The sequence below is a fragment of the Xenopus laevis genome, chromosome 9_10S (assembly GCF_017654675.1).
Source record: "Xenopus laevis strain J_2021 chromosome 9_10S, Xenopus_laevis_v10.1, whole genome shotgun sequence".
In the NCBI taxonomy this organism is placed as follows: Eukaryota; Metazoa; Chordata; class Amphibia; order Anura; family Pipidae; genus Xenopus; species Xenopus laevis.
The window spans coordinates 44,855,102-44,881,421 of record NC_054388.1 but is presented as its reverse complement, the minus strand read 5'-3'; the positions used below and the strand labels follow the sequence as shown (position 1 = coordinate 44,881,421).

The 26,320-nt window shown below is 42.8% G+C and overlaps 1 protein-coding gene across 2 annotated transcripts in view; it reads right to left on the bottom strand.

Annotated features, from left to right (window-relative positions):
* The window catches only part of stx8.S (syntaxin 8 S homeolog), a 52,935-nt gene extending 35,444 nt beyond the window's left edge, over positions 1-17,491 (bottom strand). Inside the window, exons 1-6 of one of the 2 annotated variants that reach the window (XM_018237620.2) lie at positions 17,343-17,491; positions 14,960-15,059; positions 12,497-12,591; positions 11,696-11,806; positions 6,256-6,380; positions 5,153-5,245 (exon numbers count right to left, since the gene is read on the bottom strand). In XM_018237620.2, coding sequence (XP_018093109.1) covers positions 5,153-5,245; positions 6,256-6,380; positions 11,696-11,806; positions 12,497-12,591; positions 14,960-15,059; positions 17,343-17,359 — 541 coding nt within the window. In that variant the 5' untranslated portion in view covers positions 17,360-17,491. 2 annotated transcript variants of the gene reach the window in all.
* Positions 17,492-26,320: the final 8,829 nt, after the last annotated feature.

The window sequence follows — 26,320 nt, the reverse complement described above, 5'->3', positions numbered from 1 at the left end:
CCTACAGCCACAGTCCCTTCCCAGAGACTATTATCCCCACTGCTACTATAGGCACAATCTCTCCCTACTATACCTGCTATCCCACAGTCATATTCCATTCCCAGAGACTATTATCCCACTGCTACTATAGGCACCATCTCTACCTACTATTTCTGCTATCCCACAGTCACAGTCCATTCCCAGAGACTATTATCCCACTGCTACTATAGGCACCATCTCTCCCTACTATTTCTGCTATCCCACAGTCACAGTCCATTCCCAGAGACTATTATCCCACTGCTACTATAGGCACCATCTCTCCCTACTATTTCTGCTATCCCAGTCACAGTCCATTCCCAGAGACTATTATCCCACTGCTACTATAGGCACCATCTCTCCCTACTATTTCTGCTATCCCACAGTCACATTCCATTCCCAGAGACTATTATCCCACTGCTACTATAGGCACCATCTCTCCCTACTATTTCTGCTATCCCAGTCACATTCCATTCCCAGAGACTATTATCCCACTGCTACTATAGGCACCATCTCTCCCTACTATTTCTGCTATCCCAGTCACATTCCATTCCCAGAGACTATTATCCCACTGCTACTATAGGCACCATCTCTCCCTACTATTTCTGCTATCCCACAGTCACAGTCCATTCCCAGAGACTATTATCCCACTGTTACTATAGGCACCATCTCTCCCTACTATACCTGCTATCCCACAGTCACAGTCCCTTCCCAGAGATTATTATCTCCACTGCTACTATAAGCACCATCTCTCCCTACTATACCTGATAACCACCATTTTATTAATAGATCCAGTGCTAACACCTTGAAACAATTCTCTTTAAAAACAAAGAAAGTTAAGGAAGGCAATTCTTTAATTGTAGAACAACCTTGAGGGTAAAACACATGAAAAGCACCCCCTGTGATATAAGCAAAAAAACAGTCCTGCACAGAGTAAAACAATCAGACCAGAGCTGTAATGATTTGAGCTAATTGTTTTTTGTTTCTTTAATTAAAACTACTCATTTTTACTGGCAAGAAGCCACAATCCCAACATGTATAATCCAATTGGCATTGAACCACTTGGGGTCAGACAAATAAGGGGCCGGAAAGGGCTTCTCCGAGTTCAGAAAAGCAACCCATAGGCCTATTAAAAATGCATCAATTGAAGTCTAATCTTTCGTGCAGAGCGGTCAGTGGAACGAAATCTGCTATTTTTGGCCAAATTAAATGAAGCTGTCTATTGTGCACCCTGTTTGGAGATTGTATTATGAAATAAAAGGTCAGGCCCTTTGTCAGCTGCTCATTGGAGAGTCTTGCCTCATGCCTGTCTCCTGGGGACCCATTGTGCCAGGTAACAGGGGAGCAGTACCACTTCAGTGCCAGGTAGAGATTGGATCACTGTTCCTTTGTCCTCACTGAAAGAGCTGGCAAGGAACAGATTATTTAGGGACATATGTTCACTGCCCTTGTTGCGGTTCTCAGAAACCACCCGACTTCCAATAAAAGTTCTGTCCAATGCTATGCATTGAAATGATGCTATGCACACAGGTTCAGAATGGATTTAGCTAAAAACTAAGGCCTAACGAGAATCCTTCAAGAAGTGCTGGGACTGGGCACACTACTAAGCAAGTCCTGGTGCACCATTATTGAGGTGGCTATCCATGTAACTGTAAAGCTGTAATGCTGAATACTGCCCAAATATCTATTGAGCTAGTTAGAAAACTCATCTGGAAGTGCCAAATATGCTCCTTTCCTGATAGGTCTGCGCAGGCTTGTATTAGGATCCATTAGCTCAGGGGACAAAAAATTGGATCAGTATGATTTGGCCCAGAACGTGGATGGCCATATCAGGGAAAGATATGGTTATCCCCATGAAGATTAAATTTCAGCTGAACTACAGGTGGTTTTGTTTGCCTTTCTATCCGGATCCACTTGTAGACTGTTTTGGAAGGGCGGACATGACAGACTTTAAATCTTTATTCCAACCTACCTTACAGTACATAATGTTTTACTCTGAGAAAACCAGTCAGACTTCAGAGAGGCCTTTTTTCGGATGCTACAAATTCCATTGACCCTTTTTACTACCATGAAAAAGTTTTTTCTGGCTTGAAACAGTTATTGGCCAAATGATGTCCCCTCTAAGCAGATTCAAATAGATTTGTCGCGGCTGGGTGAAGACATAACTGCAGCTTGCTAATTGCTCTCAGTTCTTGGGATGGTCTACTGCTTCCAGCCAGACTAGTTGACGGGAATTAGTGCAATGAATAAGAGAACCAGACCCACCCAGAGGGGGTGAAAAAAGGGACTCTTAAATTTTTCATCCAGATGTGAAGCTATGACTGGCTGGATTTGCTTTGGGGACTCAGAGCCAGGTGGCAAGTCTATTTGGATGCTTCTGTCCTTCTCATAGAGCCAAATGGCGACATTAGACGTGTGGCGAGCATGCAATAGCTTTAAGAGAGGTAAGCAGGCTGCTCATATTAGTCTTCTGCAGCACCGGTTGGGGCGGGACAGGACAGGCTGCCTCCATAAGCAGAAAAAATCATTTATATGCTTGTGTGGCTTAGCAATGGCAGACAATCTATGGTAGTCATCGTATACATTCCTATTCCAGTAAAATCAGTACATAATCCTCTCTTTCAGCACACCTCTCGTGATCTGAAGGACACAGAGCCAGACATTCCTACATGACTATGCCATTGCACCATAGTCCTGACCTTTGCTGACCCCATACTGGCGTACAGATCAGCTCCTTCGTGCCTGCTAAATACTGCTAAGTATCCAAGCAGAAGGGACTACCAAGTCCAAGATACGTCATACATTCTCCTTGGCCAGCTTTGGAGATGGTGTTATGGACAGGCTCTAAGCGTGCCCTGCAAGTGATGGTTTATCTTAACACAATGAACAGCATGAAGGTGGTACTGGGACATTTTTTACCTCAGATTCTCACTTTTATTTCAGTCATTATTGTAACATTGAAGGTATCAGTTGAAGTTGAGTTTTACTAAGCCAACGTGAGTGTAGATGTGAGGTCTCCAAACAAGCTGGTCTTTGCAAGATACCAACATTCAAATTGGGCCAATCGGTTGGATCCCTGTGCCAAGTCAAAATATATAAATACAATGGAAGTGCTACTGATCTTGCCAAATTAACTACAAGCATAGAAAAAAAGAAGGGAGATTGATCAATGCACATTCCCTGGTCCCCTGTCTCATAAGTAATCTAGTATCTATGCAAGTGCTGTTTGAAGAAAAAGGGGTTTTCAGTTACAAAGTTACTATCATAAAATTGGTAAGCCACCATACCATGTCAAGGTAAACTCCATATGGTTCTACAGGCTTAATCGTCCCCCACTTGCGGCTTTTAAAGGAGAACTAAAGCTTAACTAAAGAGGTAGGGCAGAAATGCTGTACATTATGTTTTGTGCTTCTGCACCAGTCCAAGGCAACCACAACCCTTTAGTAGTAAAGCTCTGTGTCTCCAAAGATGCCCCAGTAGCTCCCCATCTTCTTTTCTGCTGATTCACTGCAAATGCTCTGTGCTACTGTCACTTATAGGGACCCACTCACAATATAAAGTACACATAGAATAGAAAAGTCACAATATAAGGCTGAGTAGTAATTAATACAGATAATTACTACATGGCAGCACAGAAACCAGTGCAATTAGCATTGGAATTTAGTAATCAGCCCTGTAACTTCAGCTTCTATTTTCATTTTCTGCTTGATAATTTGTGACGATCCTTAAGCGTAGCTTCTCAACAGCTGCTCAGAGCCCACTGAGCATGTTATTGTCTCAGACACTTTCCAAAATAGTGACCCCCCCCCCCCGTGAAAAGTTTGATGTCCTGGATCATTGAAACTTTAGGCTTTTTGTGCCATTAGCCTAAGACACAAGTGTGAATGTAATATTATATATATATATATATATATATATATATATATATATATATATATATATATATATACACACACATACATACACAGATATAGGGATATAATGAGATTGGTTGACAGCTGCTCTGTGTTGGGTTCATACAATCAGTTCTGTGATCTATAATGTCTGAGTTCTGTACATTTTACCACCTGAGTTGCACTTATAGATGCACATATAATGGAAAGAGAAGTGTATCTGCTCACAGCCTTCCCATCTTTACTGTATGTGTCCCCTGGGGCCCCGAGCTCTGCCTATTGTATAGTCTCACTGGCTGGCTGTTTGTTTTATTCAACGTGTATTTTCATTGTGTTACAGCAAGGTTCTCACAAGAGACTGCAAGATAATAATGCCAAGGAGCAAATATTTACATTCGGAGATGTGTCACCTCTGGCAGAGTCACAAGAAAAACCTCCCGGTTCTTCAATTGCTGCAAGGAAATGATTTGTTGTTGTGTTTGTCGAGATGCGGGGCAGAGTACCATGTTGGGGCCAAGCACTTGACAAGAAGGGGGGGGGGGCTGAATGAGTGAATAGGATTGGGGTTGGGGTGTCTTTACTCCTGAGTTTAACTTCTGAATGGAAGGACATGACTTCATTGAAATTGAGAAATGGATTTACCCCTTTGTTTCCCAGGAGGCCAAATCCAAAAGGGGGTTAATCTATTGCTCACATCATTCCAATGAAGTCACTGCCTACCAAGTGCAAAACTAGAAGCCCCAGCTTACTATATCAGGCAGTTAGTAGTTTCATAAAGACCAGAAAGACTCAGTTCTAGATAACCAAGGGTTAATGCTGATTTTTAAATACCCAGAATCCTTGGCTAATTTCCAGCTAAGGATCCTGGGGTTTTAGTTTCTAACAGCTGAAAAAGCACAAAAACTGGATGCAATAGTATTCAATTCCCTAATTTAAGGTAAAGCTGCATTCAGTGTTGAAGAACTACAACTTCCATCAGATCAGCTAGTTGACCACACTGCTTTAACAGTACCATGCTTGTTTTTTTTTTGTGGAGCCCAGCACCAATGAGACAACTAGTCCCTGATGAATAACCATCGAACCACACCATTAGGCATACCCTAAATATGGCTGTTTGCAGTATTGTGCTGTGAGTAGAACAGTAGGTTTAGCAGGAATTGACTTGGGGTTTAATTCTCCTTTAAATATCAAATTATACAAGAAAGCAGAGACAGCACCCAAGTGTTAGGTGCTTTCCCTCTTACCGTTTTGTTCATCCAGCTCATTCCCAATGTCCTGGCCCATCTGTTTCTGTCGGGCAAGAATAGAGGAGAGAGCGTCCAAGCCGGCATCTTGTTCTGGGCAAACAAGAGAGGATATGAGTAAACAGCATGAGATGAGTGCAATGCTGGACAACATGTGTAACAATACAATGATTGGAGGGGGGAAACAGCTGTAATGTCCCACAAAATTCTCACATGATGATGCTATCTCCCCATAACCTCTTCATTATGGGAGCCTGATATATACCCCATCCCAAACATAGTTTAAAAGTAAAAAAAAAAAAGGCTGAGCTAAGACAGAACAAAAAAAAAAAACATGAAATGCTTAAAATGTGAGAAATTCTGCCCACCCCAACATTACATGACTGAAGAGGGTAGTACTTAACAAGGGGGCAATAATGTGATTACATTAACCACATAAATACTCTGTAAGGAATGGCATTAACAATAGGAAACTTGTTTCTTATGACCTTCATTAGCACTGGGTGCTAATTCCCCCCCCCCACCCCAATGTCAGAGAGGGAGGCAAACAGGTTAATCTGCTGAGGCTGTGTTTCCCCTTTATCTGAGGGTGTCCTTGACTTGCACACAATTCTGCATCTGTCTTTGACCGCCCAGATGTGCTCTAATTGCATTTGCTAGGCTTCTAATCAGATGGCTCTCAATGTCACCAAGCAAGAAGCCAAGGCATGTGAGCGGGAGAAGATGTTTCATTCAAGCTGGAATGAGAAGATCAAACAACCAACAACCAGAAAGGCTGGGAGGCACTTAATTTAAGAGAAGCACTGGCTGAGCCAACTGCCATTTCTATGGTGGGGGGGACAGCGCTGCTTTTAGATAGGAAGGAAGTGAATACAAGTCAGGTTAATGTCCAACTGGTTTTATAGTGGCCATACAAAAGGATACTAAGAGAAATGTTGTGTTGTATCTTACAACACTTGTAAAAATTAAAGGGCAAGTAACACCATAATGAGGACAGACACCTCTATAAACAATATTTAATAGTGGTAAGTGTCCTGCTTTATATGAGAGAGAAAGTAGTCTGAACCCAAACAGGGGGTGTGACCAGTGGCAGATACACTTACCTCTTATGATCTGCTGCTGCTGTTGCTTTATTTCCCTGAAGGTGAAGCCTTGAGTCTCCTCTGGCTCCTCCAAGACCCAAGGGTTACTTCGAGAATTTCCTGCGCCTCCAGCCATGAGACTTGACCTGATCAAAAAAGTCACATTAAAGGGGAAATTACCAGATGTGTTGCTGTAAAGTTCAAAATTAGTGCAATAAGGGTTTAAATGCAGGGAACTAATACACACTCTCTGAGAACAAGGCCTGATTGGTGCTTACAGGCTAAGTGATCCTAGGAGTCTAGTGTCAGATACAGTTTAATAATATAATATATATATTTAAAATAATATAACTACAGTCCAGAATTATAATGGCAGGTTAATTGGCTTCAGATCAAACTGATCCTAGCAGTGTGAGATAAGAAAATTAGCTTGTAAGCTCCAGGGACTAAATAAGTATAAATTTGTATCTGTGGCTCTAAGTACCTAACAATTAGAATGAATATCCCAGAAATACAGTTCATAAGTTAATTACTTTATGCTTGTTAGGATAAAGACCAAATGAAAAGTAAAATGAAGCATAGAAGACAATTAGGTTCAAAACCACAGGTAAGGTATAGAAGTGTAGTGTCTGCCTATCATCCAGGATTAGCTGGAATACAGCTCCACCTACTGGCCTATTAAAGTAACTACTCAGTAGCACTAATCTCGGGTAGAAAATGGCACGAACATAAAATAAGCTCACAGGAACTAAACTTGTAAAAAATAATTCGGGCATCGTTCAGCATTTGGCTTAGGGTTGCAACCACCTTCCCTCCCAACTGCCCATTATATATGAATGCTTATGGCAACTGTGCAGGGCTGTCCATAAGGCTTTCTATTAAAAGAGGTCTATTCACATTTTACGCTGAAAGGAAAAGGTTAAACCCTGGTTTGCATACTCAATGTAAGTGCAAGATAGTACTCAAACTCCCCAGGGCTCTAATATCAGAAGTATCTAAAGCCACAGACCACAAACTCTGGGCATTTCCTAAATACTGCTGATTGTGCATAGAAACAAGTGCAACATTTGGATAAACACAGGAAACTGTTCTCAGAATGATTTCAGAAGGAAAATTTAGGGGATCTCCCCACACAAACACAGATATTCTGCTAAACCGACTTGAAGTAGTGGTCTTTTTCTGGCAATATGGGGAAGGTACTTTCTGTGCAGGGTGGGAGAGGGGTGGAAATACACAGTCACCTCCTCCCAGTGCAGTAGGTACAGTGGGTTCCCTGGGTATCTGGGGAAGGTAATTTCTGTGCAGGTGGGAGAGGGGTGGGAGATACACAGTCACTTCCTCCCAGTGCAGTAGCTACAGAGGGTTCCCTGGGTATCTGGGGAAGGTAATTTCTGTACAGGTGGGAGAGGGGTGGGAGATACACAGTCACCTCCTCCCAGTGCAGTAGGTACAGTTGGTTCGTGGTAGTGATGTGCGGGCCGACCCGATAACCGCAGGACCTGCTGGTTTACCCGCGGGTCGGGCGGGTTCGGGTCGACCTTGCACTGTTCCTCGTGGGTGGGTGCAGGTTGAGCTATTCTACTGCTCTCCCCGCCCGCCACCTTCAAATGCCAGCATCCGACTTCCGGTTTCATAGACTCGCGTCTGCTCGCCCCGCCACTTTGGTGACGCCATCGGCAGGGGCGGCGCGGGTCTATAAAAGAACCCCGGAAGCGCGGGTGTGGGCAGGCAGCAGCAGGGCGGGTTAGGGTCGGGTGTGGGTCAGAAAAACCCTGACCCGCACATCACTAGTTCCCAGGTATCAGGGGCAGGTGGTTTTGTGCAGGTGGGAGAGGGGTGGGGGATAAACAGTCACTAACTCCACTAGCAACTGGGGAAGACATAGGCACTGTGTGGGCAGAAGCACAATGCCATCCTTGCTTTTAATCACTGTAATAATTACAATAACCAATGGCCCATAACTTCCCTCACTGGCGCTAAGAATATGTTCCCAGGCTAATCTGCCTGACATGTTTGCTAAGCACTTTCCCACAAGACATGGTCCGGCTTCCGAATGCCTCTGATCTGCCCCCGGCTCAGCCTCTCTGGTGTGAAGATTAAAGCTTATCCAATTAGCCACCCACCGTCCCGCCGGGTTTTTTAACTAATTAGCATCCAATAAGAAGCACTGATGGATTCTGGGAAGGATTTGATTTCCATTATGGCGTCATCTGAATCATAAACTCCAGCATCAGTTAGGAGGCTGCTCTCAGACAGATCCACACTGCACTGGGAGGAAGAAAGCTGGAAATACTGTAATTGATAACTTGACCCATTCAACTAACAACAACCAATCAGTGTTTTTGTCTCATGATAATGAAGATTTGAGGGTTGGGGGGTTAAAAACCTAAAGTGAGTCAATCTGCTTGTTTGGCCAGAGAGCCATTTAAACAGATCTCTAAATTATTTGGCTACCACACAATGAGACAGTTCAGTGCAATCAGCTGCATTCTGCTTATTCATTTTTTCTTCCAGAAACTCACTATATATAATTCCTATTCCATAGACCAAAAGTTAATTGGACAATAGGGTTGTACTGACAGCAAAAACAAAACATGAAGGGCTGCTGATTGAGCACCAATAACATGAAAGGACACCTGCAAGTTCTGCTCCCACACATATCCCAGCAGAACATTGCACATTAAAGGAAAACTATACCCCCAAAATGAACACTTAAGCAACAGATAGTTCATATCATATTAAGTGGCATATTAAAGAATCTTACCAAACTGGAATATATATTTAAGTAAATCTTGCCCTTTTACATCTCTTGCCTTGAGCCACCATTTTGTGATGGTCTGTGTGCTGCCTCAGAGATCACCTGACCAGAAATACTTCAAATCTAACTGTAACAGGAAGAAGTGTGGAAGCAATAGACACAACTCTGTCTGTTAATTGGCTCATGTGACCTAACATGTATGGTTTGTTGGTATGTTTGTGAGTACAGTGAATCATACGATCCCAGGGGGCGGCCCTTATTTTTTAAAATGGCAATTTTCTATTTATGATTACCCAATGGCACATACTACTAGAAAAGTATATTATTCTGAAAATAATGGTTTATTTACATGAAGCAGGATTTTACATAGGAGCTGTTTTATGTAATATCTTCATTGTTTGGGGGGTATAGTTTTCCTTTAAACCCCTTCCATTATAAGTGCTTGCATCAAAAACACACTCTTTGCTCTTCAGTCCTTCCTGCTTTCTGTCCTGAATGGAGTAGTGCTGCACCATTATCACCTGTAAAAACTGTTCTCTATGTGTATGTTCTGTAAGTGCAGGGCCCCCAGCTGTCAGCAGGATATTGAGAGTTGCAGTTGATTCTGGAAGGCAACACTTTTCTGTTCTTGGCTTTGACTACTAAATAATAATATAATATTTACCATGAAAACCTGGTTAAACCATGACATAAGGGATAATAACTCTGTGCCCTAACAGCCAGGAATTAGGAATCAGGAATTAACGTACTGTGATTTGATATTGGCCCAGCAATCATAATAATATAGAGGAACAAACTTAGACAGCAGAGTAAAGTAAGGGGAAAACAGTGAAATAATTCTGCATTCTGCATTTACCCACTAGGTGGAACAGGGAAAAGTTACTGCTGAAAAGCTGAGAAAAGGGCACTACTGCAACAATAAAACTAAGTCTCCCAACATTTTTATCTCTCCCCTGTATATACTATACAATACAATACCCTGAAGCAGGCTGTCTCCATAGAATTCTTTAGGTCTGAATATGACTCAAAGGAGCCCACAGTAGGAAAAGGCTGGGTTTACAGCAAGGGTGTCCCCTTCTAAATCAAAAACAATATAGCTCTCCTTTCTCCATATATACACTGCTATTTATCACATTAGTGCTCACTGACTGTTAATATATTACATCCCCTACATTAGAGCCCAGTGATTGATCTAAGAACTTGATATAAATTATTCCTAATGGCAACACAAACATTGTATTACAACTTCATTGAGCGCCAAATCTTCACAGTTGAGGGGGGGGGGGAGTTGTTAAACACAGTCATTAAAGCTGACATCAGACTAAATATAAAATTTTGGACCCAATGTACCATACTGGTCAGCATTAGGTGTCAGTGCCAGAACATGTGCAAATACTGTTTTAGGAGCCTTGGCTTGTGCCGAGCCTCCCAATTTGCTGACTCTGCAAACCACTCAATCACAGCTGTATATATGAATGCTGATTAATTTCTTTAATACCCTCCAAAAGGAAGCAAAATGCCCACATGGATATAGGAGCGGCATATGATCACCAGTGCGAGAAGCAGAACACTGGGAGGGAGCAGAAGCTGTCACATCAGGTAAGGGGAATAGAGGAGATGCAGCTAAAGACCATACAAAAACAGAGGAGGTCAAGCTCTATAGTGAGCAAAGCAAATGCAATATGGCTTCCCTGTTCCGTTCTCCTGACCCCTTTAGTCTGGCAGTCTAATTAGCCCAAATAAAATGGGCATGTGGATGAGGGAAATGATAAAGATATGGGAAAAGATGCCTAGAAACTGGAACTGGATAAAGGGGACAACATGAGTGTATGATAAGATAAGAACTCGGGCCAAAATAAAGAACAGAGGGTTCCAGCAATGGTGGAATTCCCAGCACCCACCGTCACACCCTTGTATTTATTCAATTCCCTGAATCTCATGCACTAGTAGTAATATGGGACAGGTAGGTCCCATAAGTACCTAGAAAGGCAGTCAAGGCAACTACTAGTGACAGTTCTCTGGTGCCATCTAGTGGCAGTGTTTAGGAATGTACTTTCAGTTAAAACTGAACTGTCGGGAAACAATTGGATTTTGAGTTGGCTGCCAAGGCTGGCCCTGAACACTAGGGATGAGCCTACCTAGAGCAGGTTTAAATGGTAACTAAACATAACATAGGCATTTTGGCTTAGGGGTCATGGTGTATTGTAAGGTTCAGAAGCAACATCACTATGCAAAATTCACACAATGCCTTTAAGAATGGCTTGGATGACTTTTTGGACAGACATAATATCAAAGGCTATTGTGATACTAAATTCTATAGTTAGTATAGGAATGGGTATATAGAATTTATGTGAAAGTAGGGAGGGGTGTGTGTGTGGATGCTGGGTTTTGGAGGGGTTGGAGGGGTTGAACTTGATGGACTTTGTCTTTTTTCAAACCAATTTAACTATTTAACTAACTATGTAACATGCCAAGAAAGAATAAGACTTGGTTTTGATGAATCCTAAAAAAGATTTGGCCAAACCAAGGTCTGACCAAAAAATACTGGAATGTGTCCAGCACCAACCCAAATGTTGGGTTTAAGCAGGCATGAAGTAATGAAACATTGTCTCACTATATGGACACAGTAGAGCAGCACTGGCTTATGTCAAATATTCATGGATACTATCATAGAACCAATGAAAGAGAAGTGTAGGGCCTCACCTCACCACATCAGGCTCCACCCCTTCCCTTTTAAAAGACATCTGAAGCTGCTGCTCTTTGGTCAGAAGCTCGTCCACTAGATTCTGCCTTCGATCCCCTTCCAGTTGAGTGCTACGTCCATATTAGGTTAAAGAGGAACAGGCCGGAATGCAGTTGATTCTTTCCCCTTTCTCCCTGCTATGAAAACTGCTGATTTAATGGGCTGGGCTAAAACGGTTTCAGTTCTGTTTATCAGCTTGACTCTACAATGTTGCAGAAGCCTAAGCCAGTAGTGCAGAGAACAAAAAGAGACACACAGTGCTTTCCATAGCAATTGCATATACACATAATTTTAAAACCAGGGAAACTTTTTAACTATTTTTTCCCTAGGCAAAAACTGTTTTTAGGTGGAGTTCCCCTTTAAAGAGCTATAGGGCATCCTAAACAGGATGCGACAATGCATGCAACCCGATCTTTCCTCACTAACAAGACTGTCCCAATTCCTGGTCCTTAATAGTGTTACAAGGCAATGTGCAGGTGATATTGGACCCAGGGCATAGCTGTACATCACTGAGCATGAATTACATTTTTCTTTTTTGCCAATAAGGGTGCTGTGAGTTGTAACATTGAATTAAATTGAATCTTTAAGAGACAATTACATGGAAAAAGCATAACTAAAGGGAATGCATTAGGGGGAGAATAAGGTCTATTAAGGGTCTGAAGTGTGGATTCATTAACTCCAGCCAAGCTATAAGTAACTGGGCTGAGCTCTCGGCTGTTGCCTACAGCTGATCTGTCCTGTTATGGACACAAGAAGGATACATTTGGCGAGTAAATACCGAACGGAGCAAGGATTCCTTCAACTGCCCAATCTTCCCATTCAGATTCTGCATGAGGGTCCTAAGAGTAACATTAATCTGGAGGGAGAGAATAGGGAATCAGTCACTGTTTATAAGTACAAAGCATGCTGAAATATTTAGGCTTTACACAGTATGAGGGAGAGCCATGACCATAGTCAGGAAAAAAGCATGACAGTCTTGAATACAAGATGGTGCTGTTTAATTGCATCACTGCACCAGCATGGGTAAGCAATATGGTAGCTCTAACTGTAAATACACATATACAGTACACTGCAATTACTGATGCGTCTTTGCATTTAGTAAGGTTAGACTTGCTCCTAGTCACCTCAAATAAGGTGCTTATTTTTTAATTCCAGGTTTGAAGGCAAGTTATGGTTGCATAAAAACCAGATATACTGCCAAACAGAGCCTCCTTTAGGCTGCCCGTCCACATAGGGGCTGCCCAATAGCTAATTACAGCCCTTGTTTGGCACCCCCAGGAACTTTTTTCATGCATGTTTTGCGCTCCAACTCTTTTTACATTTGAATATGGCTCACAAGTAAAAAAGGTTGGGGACCTCTGGTCTAAAAGGAAAACAAATGTCTGCCCCTCCCCTTTAAATTTAAGTATGATATAGACTAATATTGTGAGACAAAACCAAATGCAAAGTTGTTAAAGGAAGACCATTCTATAAAATAGTAAAACCTAACTTAAAGGAGAAGGAAAGCTACCGAAGCAGTTTATTGCCAATATATTAGCTACAATAGTGCAAGCTATAACACTATATTTATTCTACAGAATGTTTTACCATAACTGACTATACAGCTTTAGATTCTGCCTCTGTTTGTTTAGGATAGCAGCTGCCATATTAACTTGGTGTGACATCACTTCCAGCATGAGTCTCTCCCTGCGCATATTTATATAGACCTTTTTGCTAAAGCTTCCTTAGTTTTAATCTTTCCTTCTCCTTTAAAGGTGATCTACCCTACTGAAAAACAATTCCTTGAATTTCATCGGACAGTTCATATTGCTGTGGAGAAGCTGACATGCTGCATCAATCAGTGGCTCCTGTTGTGAATACAAACGGCATGGTCACAGGGCTCTATAGAGAGATGTTTATAGTTAATGTAGACAGCAATTAACAGTGCAATGAGAAAGGCTCTGTGCTACCATCAGAGACCCCCTATACCTTGTAGAAGCAACACAACTAAATTAAAGGAACAGTAACACCAACAAATGAATGAAGTGTTTTAAATGAATCACAACATAATGTAGTGGTGCCCTGCACTGGTAAAACTGATGTGTTTGCTTCAGAAACTTGACTATGGTTTATATAAACAAGATGCTATGTAGCCATAGGAGCAGCCATTCAAGCACAGGTTACACAGTAGCTAACAAAAGTTCTGAAGAATACCATTGTATACTACATAGCTTATCTGTTATCTCCCGTGTCTTTTCTCCTTTTTCCATCTTGAATGGTTGCCCCCATGGCTACACAGCAGCTTGTTTATATCGTCTTTCTGAAGGAAACACACCAGTTGTACCAGTGCAGCACATCATTACATTATATTGTCCTTCATTTAAAACACTTTAATTTTATAGAGTTACTGTTTCTTTAAGCCCTGATAATGGTAAAATGTCCCTAGCCCCTCCTGCAAAAGTACAAGGGGCAGTATATCCAGCAAAGAATATCTCCAGGTATTATTCACCTGCATCCAGTTGCACCTCAATTGAGGTTGCATAGAGCTATGTAACAAACTCCGCAAGTAGACGGCACTTCTGGACAAGGTTTATTGTAGCAAAACTGCTGAAAACACCTAATGCGTTTTGGGAATGGTTCCCTTAATCATAGCCTAGGTGTTACCTAGGTATAGCCTAGGTGTAACCTAGCACGTTAGGTGTTTTTAGCAGTTTTGCTACAATAAAACTTGTCCAGAAGCACCGTCTACTTGCGGAGTTTGCTATATGGTTACAGTGGGAACACTGAAGACTGAGCACCTGGCCAAGGGAAAAGCGGTGAGCTGGAGTGTTCTCCGTTTTTGCTATTGTATTCCAAGTATGGAAGCTGCTTATCTATAATCAAGTAGTTAATTTATTTATGAAATATACAGCTGGCATCTAGTGAGAAATTTCAGCAGAAGCAAGCAACATACAAGCTTTCAGTTCTTTTGTAATTTTTTTTTTAACTAGAAAGCCAGCTGTTCCCCCTTCAGACGCTGTATTTGTGCTGCTGTGGGAAGTTAGCGCTTGCAAACTCTGGTATTTTGCCTCCCTGCTGCAGATTTCCACCTGATTAAAAAAATGTTTGGGCTGATATTACCTGTTGACTCCGAAACCTATTGCACAGTATACAGCCTGACCAATAAGCCACCACATATTCACAGTACAGGTTACAAATCTCATCCACTAAACACATTACCACCAATTAGCTAGCCTACATTTTACCTTTACAGGGTTTTCTCCATTCCTCAGATATTGGTTCCGCTCATGGAGTTTTTCAGCGATCTCCTGCGCCAGGTGGTATGTATCATCATAAGTGGCCAACCTACAGGGAAGGAATGGGCTCTGATCAGCATATCTCTCAAGGTACATTTCTGCAGCCTATTGACTGACAATGGGGAATATAAGAGGCCATGCTATACTGTCACTGTGACCAAGGGATAAAGGTTTCTCTTACCAGGGAGTTGCCATATTGCTTCCCTAAAACAGCATATTTTTTCACTGTTCTAGCACTGCTGCACCCCCCCCCCCCCACACACACACACACACACTTGCCCCTCCAGGGAAAATACAGAAGATTTGAAAACAAAGCAGGCAAATATGTTTTTGCTTGAATGCACAGTTCAAATGAAAAAAACAAAAGAAAAATTGTTTGGCTGAAATTTCTCTTTCCACAAGTGTTTCCATAACAAACAGCAGAGATTCATTCCAGTTCACAAACACCCTGCTCTGCATCATGATGGGCAACCACGGAGGTTACAGCGTCAGAAGGTTTGTGCAATACGCGAGCTTCACAAGGCAGGGGCTATTGGGCTAAAGAAGTAATATGTGGTAAGTGCAGCGGAGATACAGGCATTCAGGACCGCCATCAGAAATCGCAGGGCCCCGTACGACAACATTTCCTGGGCCCCCTGGGCTGCGCCCACCGCAAGCCCCAACTACAGGTCCGCCCTCCCCACCACACAGTAAAAAAACAAAAAAAAAAATTGGTGGCTAGGGTTCCCACATGTTAATAAAAAATAAAAAGATATTGGTGGTCAGGGCCCCAAATAAAAAAACATTTGTGGCCAGGGCCCCCCCATTAAACAATATTGGTGGCTAGGACCCCACATGAGAAAAAAAATTGGTGGCCAGGCCCCCCCACATTATAAGAAAATTGGTGGCCAGGGCCCCTTAAACGTCCATGCCTTCCCGAAGTCAGCAGCTCTTAGAAAGATGGGGGGCCCAGCTAATCAAGAAAGTGTGGCGTGGCCGGGGCCCCCTTTACCCTCGGGGCCCCCTACAACTCTCCCCCCTGATGGCTGCCCTGCAGGCATTACAGAGAAGGGATAGGGCATTTCTGAGGGTGTATGGGGAGGGGCATTTGCACTGCCACATCCTGGCACCACATAAACATTTACCACTGACACCATGTACCACACATAGACTAGCCTATTACCCTGACTTCTGGCCACCTCACAGATTGGTCTCTTACCCCAAGACCTGGCACCTGCACAGACTGGCCTCTCACTCCTGTTACTGGCACCAGTACAGACTGGCCTCTCACTCCTGTTACTGGCACCAGTACAGACTGGCCTCTCACTGTGAGCCCCCTGGCACCAGTACAGAACTGGCCTCTCACTCCTGTTACTGGCACCAGTACCGACTGGCCTCTCACTCCTGTTACTGGCACCAGTACCGACTGGCCTCTCACTCTGTTACTGGCACCAGTACAGACTGGCCTCTCACTCCTGTTACTGGCACCAGTACAGACTGGCCTCTCACTGTGAGCCCTGGTACCAGTACAGACTGACCTCTCACTCCTGTTACTGGCACCAGTAGCGACTGGCCTCTCACTCTGTTAATGGCACCAGTACAGACTGGCCTCTCACTCTGTTAATGGCACCAGTACAGACTGGCCTCTCACTGTGAGCCCTGGCACCAGTACAGACCGGCCTCTCACTCCTGTTACTGGCACCAGTACAGACCGGCCTCTCACTCCTGTTACTGGCACCAGTACAGACCGGCCTCTCACTCCTGTTACTGGCACCAGTACAGACTGGCCTCTCATCCTGAGCCTGACACTTGCACAGACTGACCTCTCATGCCCAGACCTGGTCTCTCAAATGAGTCTTGACACCCACACAGACTGGCTTCTACCTCTGGGTTATGGCACCCATACAGACTGGCCTCTCACTGACAGGACAGACTGACAACTACACACAGACTGGCCTCTAACCCTGAGCCTGGCACCAGAACAGACTGACCTATAATGCCCAGACCTGGCACCCGCACAGACTGGCCTTGTACAAGTAGCCTTAATACATTACAGCACTTTGAGCGGACAGTGGAAGAACGCTCGGGCCACCAAGTCCCAGAGATACAGCTGTGCGGTTGGTCAAGGCCGGTCTCCTCATCATGTTGGTAAACTACATGTTCCAGCATGTCAAGTATTGGGAATTGTATCTTAACAAAACCTAGAGGACCGCCGGCTATGAAACCCCGTGCCTATCTCCTTGACCCCAGTCCCCATCATGTCCCACATATTCCCCCGGACCGGCCCATCCCAAACATGGACCCTTGCCATTCGACCACCACTCAAGCTACGTGGGCACAGGGAATCACTCACCAAGGATCCGGTGCCATAGCGACAATGGTAGCGGCGACAATTGCCAGCTGCTCCGCTTCCTGTTTGTGTCACGTGTGCGACGGGAAGACGGGAGGGACATTAGAGCTGCGCTGGAGTTCTTGGTTCTGAATGCTGCTTAGTAATGTCATTGTTGCAGCACATCTACAAGAAATCCTTTGCTGACCCCTCCGTGCCTCTAGATCTAGTGTTATGTATGAAATAACCTCTGGTTCACAAAGCCTACAAATACAGCCAGACCCAGGCTTTGTGTCACTCCCAGAGACCCTGTGCCCTTCCACACAGTCTGGCAAAAGGCACACTGGCCCTTGTATGCCATTTCTTATAGAGCAAGCATAGGGTACTAATTGCATAGGAATATAATGTGAACACTGGAAAATAGGCTTATGTATGCCTTGGTTGCTACCTGTATCTTACCATAGCTACTGGCAGTGGCATAGTCTAGACTGGCAATTATATTTGTATTCTAGCACATTTTAAGAGTGGCTGTTATAATATGGCAACAACAATCACTATTGAGCCTGTGGGAGCTGTTAGGGCCTTTTTATACTTGAAATAGCCTATTTTGAATCTCAGTTTGGGCCTGCAGGCTGGTAGTGAATTACAGTTTCCTGGTGGGCACCAAAGCCCACAGAACTCACTAGATATATCTGTTATATGTAATTAAAAAGAACGTGTTTGTGCAGATATTTCCGGTCAGATACAATAACCTTTTGCTGATTAATGATTGTCTTTCAAAAGGTTCCACTTGATGATGATGAAGATGTCCTTCTGTCTAAGGAGAGATCAGCCAAACAGTGATGATACAGCTTAGTTATCTTTCATGGAAATACCAGGTCCATTTACACATACCTCCCAACATTTTGGAAGTAAAAAGAGGGACAAAAGTTTTTTTTTCACACATAGCGCAGCAATTTCTTTGACCACACCCCTTTCTGTGGCCACACCCCCTAATTACCATGTTTGTTTTACAAAATTTGGCAGGTTATGAAAGTTTGAAAATATTTCTCCTTATCTAAACTGTGTTTTTGTGTCTCAAAATTGTTACAAAGTATCTTATTTGCACCTGTTAACTGTTCTGGGCTCTCTGCTAAAAGCCAATTAAGTGAGAAACTTTGTTTCTTTTTCTGACTGTTCAGTGCAGAGAAAAGAGGGACTTTCCAGTACAAATGAGGGACTGCGGGTTGAGCTGTCAAAAGAGGGACTGTCCCTCCGAAAAAGGGACAGTTGGGAGGTATGATTTACACACAGCAAATACAAGATAACCATCATCCCTAGTACAGCCCCATTCTATACCCCTCTGTTTTCCACAGATTGCTGTGTGCCCCATCATGGCTCCAACTCATTGTCAGACCCTCATATTTTCCATAATTAAACTGTACATGTTTACAGTACACAGACACGTATTCTGATATACACAAGCAGTGGCGGATTAAGGACATGTGAGGCCCCTAGGCTACACTTTCAACAGGGCCCCCTTCTAGGGCAGGGCTTTATATCGTCGCGGTATGCGCCACTCTTTTTTAAGGAAAAACACCACCCGCCGTGTATATTAACAGTCTACAGAAATTATTTAACTGTCTGCAGGCTACAAAAAGTATTTTACTGTCTGCAGAAATTATTTAACTGTCTTCAGATATAATTTCACTGTCTGCAGGCTACAAAAATTAGTTTACTGTCTGTAGAAATGATTTCACTGTCTGCAGAAATGATTTCACTGTTTGCAGGCTACAAAAATTATTTCACTGTGTCTGCAGAAATGATTTCACTGTTTGCAGGCTACAAAAATTATTTTACTGTGTCTGCAGAAATTATTTCACTGTTTGCAGGCTACAAAAATTATTTTTCTGTCTGCAGGTTACAAAAATTATTTTACTGTCTGCAGAAATTATTTCACGTTCTGCAGGCTACAAAAATTATTTAACTGTGTCTGCAGAAATTATTTCACTGTTTGCAGGCTACAAAAATTATTTTTCTGTCTGCAGGCTACAAAAATTATTTTACTGTCTGCAGGCTACAAAAATTATTTTACTGTCTGCAGAAATTATTTCACGTTCTGCAGGCTACACAAATTATTTCACTGTGTCTGCAGAAATTATTTCACTGTCTGCAGGCTACAAAAAATATTTTACTGTGACTGCAGAAATTATTTCACTGTTTGCAGGCTACAAAAATTATTTTACTGTCTGCAGAAATTATTTCACGTTCTGCAGGCTACACAAATTATTTCACTGTGTCTGCAGAAATTATTTCACTGTCTGCAGGCTACAAAAAATATTTTACTGTGTCTGCAGAAATTATTTCACTGTTTGCAGGCTACAAAAATTATTTCAATGTGTCTGCAGAAATGTTACTGGGCCCAGCCGGGTGCCCCCCTGCACCCTCCCTGCTGTTGGCTGACCCAACCCCAGGCTCACCTGAAGTTTTTAATTAAAAAAAAACACAAAATTCGACTCTGCCCACTGGCACAGTGCCACTGAGTCTTGCAGGACCTGGTGCTACTGCTACTGCAGCTGCTAGTCTGTCCACAGTCTACTACGCTGGCTGGCCTGGCCCCGTGGCCCGTTGGGCCCCCGCGCCTTGCTCTAGCTAGCTGCCTGGCCTGGGACTGAGTGAGTCTGACTGACTGTCTAAGACAAATTTGGAGATTAATATTATATGTAAAGGAGTTCCGAGTAAGTAAGCTGCAAACAGGCAGGCAGCTAATCAAAAGCAACTCTTCAATGTTGAAGAAGGCCGACAGAGTCAGACTACGTGTCTGCTCTGCCTGAGTCTCTGACCGCGTGTGTGCAAAAGGGCGCCACGCTCAACTCTTTTAAGCCTTCGGCGCACACCAGTGACGTCACTGGTGAGCGCCTTCCATACACCCATTCAGGCTCAAGGATTGGTTGCATCACACGCAGAGACGCACTGTCATCATCACGCACACACGCTGCACACCTTCTTCTACTCTCCCAGTCCCAGGCAGGCAGCAAGTAGGGGGGCCCGGGGGGCCCGACCTGGACCCGGACCCGGTCAATTTTTAAAATTTTAAAAAAAAATTTTTTTTAGTGAAAAACCCATGGGCCCCTACCACCAATGGGCCCCTAGGCTATAGCCTAGGGTAGCCTAGGCATTAATCCGCCCCTGTACACAAGAGCATTTACAGACACAATACAGTATTAGCAGAGTGCATAGCTGTCAACTTTTGAAATTGTTTTTCTGAAAAATTTTTACGTTTATGCCGCCACCGGACGAGACGTCAGCGGAAGCACAGAAGCCCTCCCGAAGCCACAAAAACCACTTTGCACGTACTCACTTTGCTTCACTAACGTCACTGAAATGTTTTGCACATGCACACACTGGATTTTTGCCTACAAATCATTAGAAATTGTCAGAAATTGGGAGAATGTATCAGAGTGATGGGAGACTGGGAGATAAAGCAGAAAATCTGGTAACGCTAAAAGAAATCAGGGGAGTTGACAGCTCTGACAATGTTTTCAGGTATTTGCTGTATGTGTAACTCTCATTCAAACAGGAGCAGGGGCAATGCTGCCATGAGGGGAGTTGAGAAACTCAATTCGGGGCAACACCCTGCAAGTTACCCCATGCAGCAAAAAGGCACTCCTGGTAAATGAAATTCAGATTTTTAAATCATAATTCTTGCTTTTCTAACAATTACGTGAAGGAATGGGCCAGGAACATATAGAAGGTTAAGTCCGATTTTTTTCTGGTTTGGAATTCAAAAGGGGAAAACACAATTGTTTTGTGGGAAAAATCCTCACATTTTTTAGAGATTTATTAAACCCAGAGGCTGCTAAAAGTCCAAATAAAAAAGTACTTCATCTCAAACCTGCTGAGGCCATGTAGAAGTCAATGCAGATGTCCCTTTTACAATTGGAAGATATCATGATCTGCGCTTTGTACGAGAATCCAACAAATCGTGGCTTTTGGGCAATAATCCAAAAAAATAAGATTCAGAATTTTTCACAATTTTATCAAGTATTTTCCTGTACCAGATTTTTTCGAGTTAATTTATTGATGAATAAGTTAAAAATGTGGATGGGAGTTTGATCAAAGTGGTTTTACTAAAATAATGAGACATTTTCAGATTTTAGTAAATAACCCCCATAAAGTCACAAGAGAACATATGTAGTGAGTTGAAGTGGAATGAAGGCCTATGAAAGTTACAAGAAGGAGTTTGTAAATTATTCTTTGTTTTATTAAACCATGATAAGGACTTCAGCAGTGGAGGGTTAAGAGGAGAATTCTGGTAGCGGTATTTAATACAGACTGTAATGGGGAGAGATGGGAAGGAAGTTAGTAGCAAGTTGCAATGCTCTACACAGGATAGGATGATAGTATTCATGAGAATATTAGCTGTAGCCGGTGAGAGAAAGGGATGGATTTGAGCAATATTGTATATGGAAAAGGTGACAGGTTTTGACAGTGTTATTTTTTTACTTTAATGGGGGACCCTGGCCACCAATGGGTTTTTCTTTTGTTTTATGGAGGGGCCCTGACCACCAATGTTGTTTTTTTTTTAAACTTGTGGGGGCGGGTCCTGTCCGGTACAACATTTATATGTGGGCTGCTTTGATTTTTTGGCCAGGGCTGATTTTTACTCCCTGGCATAAGGATAAGATATTTCTGTAAAGGAGGAGATACTGGACCTGAAAGAGTGAGCTAAGGCTTGGAGGTCTATGTTACGTGTATTCTCAACTAGCACAGTGGGGGAGAGTGTGAGATGGAAAATGTAACCAAATAATTATCAGAAAGGAGGAAAAGGTCACTGTTAAAATCAGAAAGATATATATCAAGTAAAGACTAGAGCCTAAAAGTGTCCATCCTCATGAGTTTGGGTGTTTTCCACTGCTGGAGCTCAAAGCAGGAGGTAAAGCAGAGAAAAGAGAGGGCCACGGTTGTGAAGGATCATCAATATGGCAGTTAAAATCACCAAGAATGATTGCAGGGCTGTAAGTACTAGGGGAGAAAGAAAGCCATGTTTCAAAGTCAGACAGTAAGGTAGCAGAGAAGATGGCCAGAGGAGGTCTGTAAATTCCAGCCACTTATAGGCTGGAGGATAGAATCTGAATAAGGGAGGAACAAATGGTTTAGAGCAAAGTGAGAGAAGAATGAGAATGAATATAAGTTGGTAGGAGGCAGAGCCCAGGGTTTGGAAAGACATCCCCTGTCGCCAGTAAAAGTAGGGAAAAAAACTCTGTCACCCTTTCTATTTGCGTTTTTTGAACCATTGGCCATAGCCATACGTGAATCAGAGCAAATTAAGGGTCTGACTCAGCCTATCACCGGGAAAATATCTCTGTACACCGATGATCTACTTATATTTCTAGCAGATACTGAGGACTACCTTCCTCAGTATCACCAGCTACATGAGGTATATGGACGATACTTTTTTCCTGTGGACAGGCACACAGGAGGAATTGATGGAATTTTTGGTTTATCTCAACAAGGTGCATTCAGCTATAAAGTTTACTCTAGAGATGAGTCGTACTGAATTACATTTTTTGGATGTTAACATTCTGTATGCAGATCATGCATTTACCACTGCTGTGTATGTCAAACCAACAGATAGAAATAACTTGTTGAAATTCACCTCTTACCACCCCCCGGGTTTATTTAGAGGGTTACCCCGGAGCCAAATGTTACGAGTCAGGCGTATTGCGTCTAAGGACGAGATTTACGATATTTCGTCTGCACAGATGTTGGATAAATTTCGTGAAAAAGGCTATGATGAGGGTACCTTATTAAAACACAAGGAAGAAGTGCGGCAAATCCCTAGAGATAAATTATTGGCAAAGAAAAGGGATAACTGTAAAAGATTGGATAGAATTCCTTTTATATCCACATTTGATTCTAACTCAGGGGCTTGTCGTAAAATTATCCTAAAATATTGGGACCTTCTTAGTGCAGATCCTAAGTATGGACAGTTGTTTCGTAGTCCCCCACTCTTCTCCTACAGAAAAGGGAAAAGTATAGGGGACTTGGTTAAAACCCGGCCTCCAATGGTAGGAGATAAATTTGGATTGACTTTGGAAAAAGGCACGTTCCCTTGCAGGAACTGTGGCCATTGTAACAGTATTGTGAAAGGAGATTATGTTACTCATCCACTGCAGGGTTCCAAACATTATATTACAAGCTTTTTTACCTGTGATAGCAAAAATGTTGTTTATTGTCTTAAATGCCCGTGTGGTCTGGCCTATGTGGGCCAGACTACCAGGCCTATAAAGATCAGACTAAATGAGCATAAATCTACTATCAGAAATTTCCAGCCGGTAAAATTGGAAACTATTCACAAAGAAGGGACGGTGACACGAAAGGATGAGAATAAGTATAACCGGGAAACGTTGCTGGCTAAACACTTTCATGCACATAACCACAGAGTGGCCCAGTTACGCTGGCAAATCTTGGAAGGGGTTACAGTTAAGCAGGGACAGGATACAAAAAAGAAACTGTTGCAAAGAGAGTGTTACTGGATTTGGCTATTGCAAACCAGGGCCCCTAAGGGACTTAATGAGGAATATAACTTGTCATGTTTCTTATGATAATTCTTTGCTTGACACATGTATAATAGCAACTCTTTCTCTTTCAGATAATCTGATTTAAGTGATTGCCCCACAGGGACAGGTAATTTATTATGTTTCCCTTATGACTGAGGATAGGGCTATTTGTTACTTAATAACAGTATTGGATACATTTTAACTTGATACTTTTTAATTTTTTAATCTTTTTAGGTATTCTGTGTTTTTTCTATTCACCCATACACATCCATGGACTTAATACAATGGACTTTATTGCACTTATGAGAAAGGGTGTTTGACTGCAAGCAGTTATATAAATTTTTATAAATTGTGTTTTATTTATTATTCACTGTTTTAATACGGTTTATATGTAAATTATTACACTATGCACTTTATGCTAATTAATTGATTGCCTTTATAAACCACCTTGCTTCACGTCTGTACTATGCTTGACAAAGGGGCGTGGCCCCGAAACGTTGCACCTGCACTGCATTAAAAAATTGCAAGGGCTTGCCCTGCAGCTAAAAATCCTGTGTGCCAGTGAAAATCTTTTCTATGGAATTTTGAGGTGGCCCGAAGCCTCTATCGTTGTGCACCATGTGATTAACACTTGAAGGGTGGTGTTGGTGAACGGTTAACCGAATTTCCTTGACTCCTAGAAGCCCTAGCAACCACACTTGACTTCCCACAGGTGCTATCCCCGATGGTGTGCCTATTGGGGTAGTGGACCAACTGGTACCAACTGCCCATGCAAGATGGAGGTTTAGGGCACTACTGTACTATGCAAAAAAATATAATTATGCACTGGATGGGACCCACACCCCCACGAAAAGCTTCTGGATATACTTAAGCTGGCCACATAAGCAAAGATCTGATCGTACGAATCAACGTATGATCGGACTTTCCCATCTCCCGACCTGCCACTAACCATTCAGATCAAAGTCTTACCATTCCGATCAAAAAAAGTATAAAAGAACAGATCAGCCGATGTTCTGCCCCTGACAGCATTCGTACGAAAGTTATGTCCGACAAAGCTAGTGACAGTCTCCCATTGATAATTGTACGATCGGCAATACACGCAGAGATATTATCGGCAGCCGACAGAAATTTTCTAACCTGTCCGATCCAAATGACCGATCTCCGCCTGATGAAAAATGTCTCCCCACACAGTCCAAAAATCCAACGAATCCTCGAATCGTACGATCGGATCTTTGAGTCTATGGCCAGCATTAGTCAACGAAGTAATACCACTGATTAAACACACACACGAAGCTAGAGGCACAGCTCATACATTTGATAAGATATGGACCCTGTGGTGGGATTCGGGCCCTGGTACCCAACCAAGGAGTGACATGATGCGGGAATAGGGTGTCCCCTTGCAAATTAACAAAGGGGGTATTAAACCAACCTGTAAGTAAAGAATTTGATGCAACGTAAAATAAATCCAGTGACACATATATGGAACAGAACTGTTTATTGTTTTGTCAATGTTTATTGTTTATAAAATAATACCTTTTAAAAAAAAAGTAGGAAAAAGAGCAAGAAGATGTGGGAAAGAGGATTTGAAATGATTGATTGTCCATGTATTGGCAGTAACTGGAGGACAAAGGTGTTGTATGTAGTTGTACATCTGAAGTTGGGAGCAGGAATGAAGATATGTAAATAGAATACTCACAGGCAATAGTAAAATCAAAAGCAGGGAAACTTTGGGAGCACTGTTCATGCAAGTAGTAAAAAAGTGATTTGCTGTTGCTGTTTTGTAACAGGAGATTGTAGAGCTGTATACAGGACCGCCATCAGAAATCGCAGGGCCCCATACGACAACATTTCCTGGGCCCCCTGGGCTGCACCCACTGCAAGCCCCACCTACAGGTCTGCCCTCCCCACGCCACAGGTCAGCCCCCCACCACACAGTAAAAAAAACAAAAAAAATATTGGTGGCTAGGGTTCCCACATGTTAATAAAAAATAAAAAGATATTGATGGTCAGGGCCCCCCATAAAAAAACATTTGTGGCCAGCCCCCCATTACAAAATATTGGTGGCTAGGACCCCACATGAGAAAAAAAAATTGGCCAGCCCCCCCCCCCCATTATGAGAAAATTGGTGGCCAGAGAAGTCAGCAGCTCTCAGAAAGATGGGGGGCCCGGCTAATCAAGTAAGTGTGGCGTGGCCGGGCCCCCCTTACCCTCAGGGCCCCCTACAACTCTCCCCCCCTGATGGCTGCCCTGGCTGTATACAATGTATGTAGAGCTGAAGTACAAGAGTATATCTAAAATCTGTAGTAGACAGATTCCAGGTAAAGAATATGGTATGAATACCAGGAGAATTATTGGTAACATGCAGCATACTGAACACGTGATGATATAAGGTTAGCAGAAATTATAAAATAAGAATTATTTGTAACCCATTCGCCCATATGCCTATACAGGAGATGGTAT